Genomic DNA, 6,838 nt, shown 5'->3' on the forward strand with positions numbered 1-6,838 from the left:
GTAGAAACGTGACAGTTATGAAAAACAGATCCTGTCCCAAAATTACCTCCAACCTGCTTTAAATATAATCCTGTCATGTGTAACATGTAGTGTGTGGCCTTGACAGTTTTGCATGTCTCTGTATATATGAATAAATGCTCGATGAGACAAACCGTGTTGCATGTGAGCAGGGATCAAACTTATTGTTTTTCACTATATGTGCATTCATGACAACTAAGAATGTTGCTGTGAGGGGAGTTTCTCCTATGTTCAATGAGAAACAAAGTCAAAGAGGACCGGGACTTCAAACCACCTACCTGCCAATGTCATGCCCAAAGCACTAACTACTACACCCGTTTTGAGAATACTGCTGTCACATAGGGGTCCTCCTGTGTTCAATGAGAAGTAAGAAGGTGGACAGGGCTTTAAACCACCAACCTGCCTATCCCAAACCGAAGCAATGTGAAGGCAGGCAAGGTAGAAACGTTGCAGATCCTGCCCCTAAATTTTTCCAAACCCTTTCAAATATTATCCTGTCATGTGTAACATGTAGTGTGCGTGGGCTTGGAATTTTAGCATATCTGTGTAAATATGTATGATTGCTTTATGAGGCATACAGTGTTGCTTGTGAGCATGCATCAAACGAATTGTTTCTGGCAATATATGCATCCATGCAATACGTTTAACAGGGGGGTAGAAACGTGACAGTTATGAAAAACAGATCCTGTCCCAAAATTACCTCCAACCTGCTTTAAATATAATCCTGTCATGTGTAACATGTAGTGTGTGGCCTTGACAGTTTTGCATGTCTCTGTATATATGAATAAATGCTCGATGAGACAAACCGTGTTGCATGTGAGCAGGGATCAAACTTATTGTTTTTCACTATATGTGCATTCATGACAACTAAGAATGTTGCTGTGAGGGGAGTTTCTCCTATGTTCAATGAGAAACAAAGTCAAAGAGGACCGGGACTTCAAACCACCTACCTGCCAATGTCATGCCCAAAGCACTAACTACTACACCCGTTTTGAGAATACTGCTGTCACATAGGGGTCCTCCTGTGTTCAATGAGAAGTAAGAAGGTGGACAGGGCTTTAAACCACCAACCTGCCTATCCCAAACCGAAGCAATGTGAAGGCAGGCAAGGTAGAAACGTTGCAGATCCTGCCCCTAAATTTTTCCAAACCCTTTCAAATATTATCCTGTCATGTGTAACATGTAGTGTGCGTGGGCTTGGAATTTTAGCATATCTGTGTAAATATGTATGATTGCTTTATGAGGCATACAGTGTTGCTTGTGAGCATGCATCAAACGAATTGTTTCTGGCAATATATGCATCCATGCAATACGTTTAACAGGGGGGTAGAAACGTGACAGTTATGAAAAACAGATCCTGTCCCAAAATTACCTCCAACCTGCTTTAAATATAATCCTGTCATGTGTAACATGTAGTGTGTGGCCTTGACAGTTTTGCATGTCTCTGTATATATGAATAAATGCTCGATGAGACAAACCGTGTTGCATGTGAGCAGGGATCAAACTTATTGTTTTTCACTATATGTGCATTCATGACAACTAAGAATGTTGCTGTGAGGGGAGTTTCTCCTATGTTCAATGAGAAACAAAGTCAAAGAGGACCGGGACTTCAAACCACCTACCTGCCAATGTCATGCCCAAAGCACTAACTACTACACCCGTTTTGAGAATACTGCTGTCACATAGGGGTCCTCCTGTGTTCAATGAGAAGTAAGAAGGTGGACAGGGCTTTAAACCACCAACCTGCCTATCCCAAACCGAAGCAATGTGAAGGCAGGCAAGGTAGAAACGTTGCAGATCCTGCCCCTAAATTTTTCCAAACCCTTTCAAATATTATCCTGTCATGTGTAACATGTAGTGTGCGTGGGCTTGGAATTTTAGCATATCTGTGTAAATATGTATGATTGCTTTATGAGGCATACAGTGTTGCTTGTGAGCATGCATCAAACGAATTGTTTCTGGCAATATATGCATCCATGCAATACGTTTAACAGGGGGGTAGAAACGTGACAGTTATGAAAAACAGATCCTGTCCCAAAATTACCTCCAACCTGCTTTAAATATAATCCTGTCATGTGTAACATGTAGTGTGTGGCCTTGACAGTTTTGCATGTCTCTGTATATATGAATAAATGCTCGATGAGACAAACCGTGTTGCATGTGAGCAGGGATCAAACTTATTGTTTTTCACTATATGTGCATTCATGACAACTAAGAATGTTGCTGTGAGGGGAGTTTCTCCTATGTTCAATGAGAAACAAAGTCAAAGAGGACCGGGACTTCAAACCACCTACCTGCCAATGTCATGCCCAAAGCACTAACTACTACACCCGTTTTGAGAATACTGCTGTCACATAGGGGTCCTCCTGTGTTCAATGAGAAGTAAGAAGGTGGACAGGGCTTTAAACCACCAACCTGCCTATCCCAAACCGAAGCAATGTGAAGGCAGGCAAGGTAGAAACGTTGCAGATCCTGCCCCTAAATTTTTCCAAACCCTTTCAAATATTATCCTGTCATGTGTAACATGTAGTGTGCGTGGGCTTGGAATTTTAGCATATCTGTGTAAATATGTATGATTGCTTTATGAGGCATACAGTGTTGCTTGTGAGCATGCATCAAACGAATTGTTTCTGGCAATATATGCATCCATGCAATACGTTTAACAGGGGGGTAGAAACGTGACAGTTATGAAAAACAGATCCTGTCCCAAAATTACCTCCAACCTGCTTTAAATATAATCCTGTCATGTGTAACATGTAGTGTGTGGCCTTGACAGTTTTGCATGTCTCTGTATATATGAATAAATGCTCGATGAGACAAACCGTGTTGCATGTGAGCAGGGATCAAACTTATTGTTTTTCACTATATGTGCATTCATGACAACTAAGAATGTTGCTGTGAGGGGAGTTTCTCCTATGTTCAATGAGAAACAAAGTCAAAGAGGACCGGGACTTCAAACCACCTACCTGCCAATGTCATGCCCAAAGCACTAACTACTACACCCGTTTTGAGAATACTGCTGTCACATAGGGGTCCTCCTGTGTTCAATGAGAAGTAAGAAGGTGGACAGGGCTTTAAACCACCAACCTGCCTATCCCAAACCGAAGCAATGTGAAGGCAGGCAAGGTAGAAACGTTGCAGATCCTGCCCCTAAATTTTTCCAAACCCTTTCAAATATTATCCTGTCATGTGTAACATGTAGTGTGCGTGGGCTTGGAATTTTAGCATATCTGTGTAAATATGTATGATTGCTTTATGAGGCATACAGTGTTGCTTGTGAGCATGCATCAAACGAATTGTTTCTGGCAATATATGCATCCATGCAATACGTTTAACAGGGGGGTAGAAACGTGACAGTTATGAAAAACAGATCCTGTCCCAAAATTACCTCCAACCTGCTTTAAATATAATCCTGTCATGTGTAACATGTAGTGTGTGGCCTTGACAGTTTTGCATGTCTCTGTATATATGAATAAATGCTCGATGAGACAAACCGTGTTGCATGTGAGCAGGGATCAAACTTATTGTTTTTCACTATATGTGCATTCATGACAACTAAGAATGTTGCTGTGAGGGGAGTTTCTCCTATGTTCAATGAGAAACAAAGTCAAAGAGGACCGGGACTTCAAACCACCTACCTGCCAATGTCATGCCCAAAGCACTAACTACTACACCCGTTTTGAGAATACTGCTGTCACATAGGGGTCCTCCTGTGTTCAATGAGAAGTAAGAAGGTGGACAGGGCTTTAAACCACCAACCTGCCTATCCCAAACCGAAGCAATGTGAAGGCAGGCAAGGTAGAAACGTTGCAGATCCTGCCCCTAAATTTTTCCAAACCCTTTCAAATATTATCCTGTCATGTGTAACATGTAGTGTGCGTGGGCTTGGAATTTTAGCATATCTGTGTAAATATGTATGATTGCTTTATGAGGCATACAGTGTTGCTTGTGAGCATGCATCAAACAAATTGTTTCTGGCAATATATGCATCCATGCAATAAGTTTAACAGGGGGGTAGAAACGTGACAGGTTTGAAAAACAGATCCTGTCCCAAAATTACCTCCAACCTGCTTTAAATATTATCCTGTCATGTATAGCATGTAGTGTGTGGCCTTGACAGTTTTGCATGTCTCTGTAAATATGAATAAATGCTCGATGAGACAAACCTTGTGACTGGACGCCGGCTGGATCACCGGACTGGACGCCGGCTGGATCACCGGACTGGACGCCGGCTGCACCGGACTGGATGCCGGCTGGACCACCGGACTGGATGCCGGCTGCACCGGACTGGATGCCGGCTGCACCGGACTGGACGCCGGCTGGATCACCGGCTGCACCGGACTGGACGCCGGCTGGATCACCGGCTGCACCGGACTGGACACCGGCTGTATCACCGGCTGGGACGCCCTGGGTAGTGCCCCCCTCCTCGGCTTCTTCTTCTTCGACCGGCCCACGGAACGTTTGGCCGGCTGCAGGGAAGCGGTGGGGGGCACGACTAGCTCCGTGTGGGAAGAGTCGGACGAGGAGTCCCACGACTCCCTCCGCCCACGTCTGCCACGGAGGCTAGCTGGTGGTGGAGAGACTGCGGGGGGTGAGGCGGATGGAGGTGCCGAGTTCCCCAGGGTAAGGGAGGCCAGGACGCGATCCTCCGGGATGGTAGCCAAGGGAGTGGATACCCAGTCTGGCACTAAAGGCCAGGGATCATCCCGGTTGACCACGTACCTGATCATGTCACCCAACCACAGGGAACTCAACATCTCCACCTCGGCCCGCTTGAGAGGCTCGGTGAGGCAGCAGTTAAAAATAACCTTGAGCTCTGCCTCACCGAACTCAGTCCCCCCGCAGCAGCCACAAACTCCCGGGCGAAGTCTCTAACCCCGCGATCCCCCTGCCAAAGCCCAAACAATACCCGAGTCTGGCGGGCTCGCAGGGAACTGTACATGCCTGCTGGGTTCAGTATGGCTCGTGCATTCTGTCACGGATGTGGCAGGAAGAACCCAAGCGCAGGCAGGCAGTGACGGGGTTAACGAAAAACAATACTTTATTTATAAACAAAACACAAAACAAACACCCTCAATGGGGGAAAACAAAACTAAGAGATATAAAGAAAACAAAGACTTCCACACGTGGGGGCAAAACATAAAACAAGAACAGCAAATAACCTAACTAATAAGCATGACACAACATCTTACAAAAAACACAGCAGGGTAACAAAGGCAGGGGCAGGGTAACTCACAACACGAACAATCCACAGACAAGGACCAGGACCAGGACCAGGACCAGGACCAGGACCAGGACCAGGACCAGGACCAGGACCAGGACCAGGAACAGGAACAGGAACAGGAACAGGAACAGGAACAGGAACACGGGTAGGCACAAAAGACACCATATACAATGCACGAGCACAGGACAAAGAAACAAGAGGGTATAAATAGAGAAGACAAACAGGGATAACGACATGGGGCAGGTGTGGGCAATGAAACACTCAGGGAAAGATAACAAGGAAACGAGATGGCGGGAACAGAGACGAGACACTGGAGAGAACGCATATTATTGTCAAAAGAATAATAATATGTTTCTCTCCACACCTAACCAAAGACTTTGTCATGACTCTGCTACAGGACCAAGAAAAACATAACTAAATGAAGCAGAGCCATGACAATTTGCAAGTGACTATTAAGCATTTTGTCGGTGTTACGCGCGTCTCCCGCGGAAGCCGGCCCAGAGTCCTTAACTAATTACTAGCCCTGATGATATTTTCTTTGTCTTCTCTAGCCCTATTGGTTGAGCTGGGAGAAGACTGGTGATAAAGTGAAGGCGGTGAAGCTGGAGGAGGCTGCCGTTTTTTCCTCATGCTGACAACGCCACGCTTCTAATTTGCTCTCTGTTTATACTTTTACGTTTAGAGCAGGGAGACCCAGCATACCCTGTTAGTTTAGTTCTGTCTTATCTTTTGTTGCTGGGCTCCCTGTCTCGATCTTCTGTTGTTATTATGAGTATGTTGTGGGGGAATAAATTACTTGGATGACGTGTCTTTGTTTCCCGTTGTCCTTTTCTCATGTTGCGTACCTTTAAATTCCTAGACCATCATATTGAGGACCGTAACATAATGGGGGCTCGTCTGTTCGTTTAATTTGACGTTTTTGGCATTTCCTTTGTTCTTGGTTCGCGTCAGGCTGCATGGTAGTGATGCGTTTGCAAAAGCCTGGATAACGTCGGCGTTTTGAACTTCTCTCGTAGGAAATGCGGGTGAGTGAAAGTTTTCTTATTCCTACGATCACAAATGCAGAAATGGTTTTATATTTACGAGGCTACATGAAAAAAATAAATATAAGTCATTATATTCAGTAACTATGTCTCCGCTGGATGCAACAAATGCCTCATTTATAATATGTATTGACTTTGTCGCGTTGCATCGAGACACAGCATCAAAGGCTGCTCAAGAAGTTAGCCATAGTTAGCTAATTGTTAAACCTAATAGTTTTTTCAAATAAAACCTTACCGATCTGTTATGCTCTGCTGGCAAAGTTGATTAATCTGCTTGGTCAAATGCATTTTCTGGATGTGATAATGTTTCATTCTTACAAAATGAATCGTGGGTTGTCTTAGTTACTTTATATATATTTTGCCTATGATAGACATACACTGTGTCAGTAGGTGTGACTGTTATTTTTGTGATTTCTTGTTGAAATTCTTTGTAATATTTGTATAATTAGGTTATGATTTCGTAAAAAAAAGTGGGCTTTGTTCTTGGATCCCCTAGGGAGAGCCAATCAAACATTAAACGATGCCAAGATGTGACAAGGTAATTTAACCTTTA

At 44.3% G+C, this 6,838-nt stretch overlaps 1 protein-coding gene across 1 annotated transcript in view; it reads right to left on the reverse strand.

Annotated features, from left to right (window-relative positions):
* The window catches only part of phactr3a (phosphatase and actin regulator 3a), a 14,098-nt gene extending 9,350 nt beyond the window's left edge, over nucleotides 1-4,748 (reverse strand). The window contains exon 1 of the mRNA XM_057319798.1: nucleotides 4,413-4,748. Within this exon, the coding sequence (XP_057175781.1) occupies nucleotides 4,413-4,748 (336 nt within the window). The remainder of the gene's footprint in view (nucleotides 1-4,412) is intronic.
* Nucleotides 4,749-6,838: the final 2,090 nt, after the last annotated feature.

This window comes from Triplophysa rosa, linkage group LG21 (genome assembly GCF_024868665.1).
Source record: "Triplophysa rosa linkage group LG21, Trosa_1v2, whole genome shotgun sequence".
Lineage (NCBI taxonomy): Eukaryota > Metazoa > Chordata > Actinopteri > Cypriniformes > Nemacheilidae > Triplophysa > Triplophysa rosa.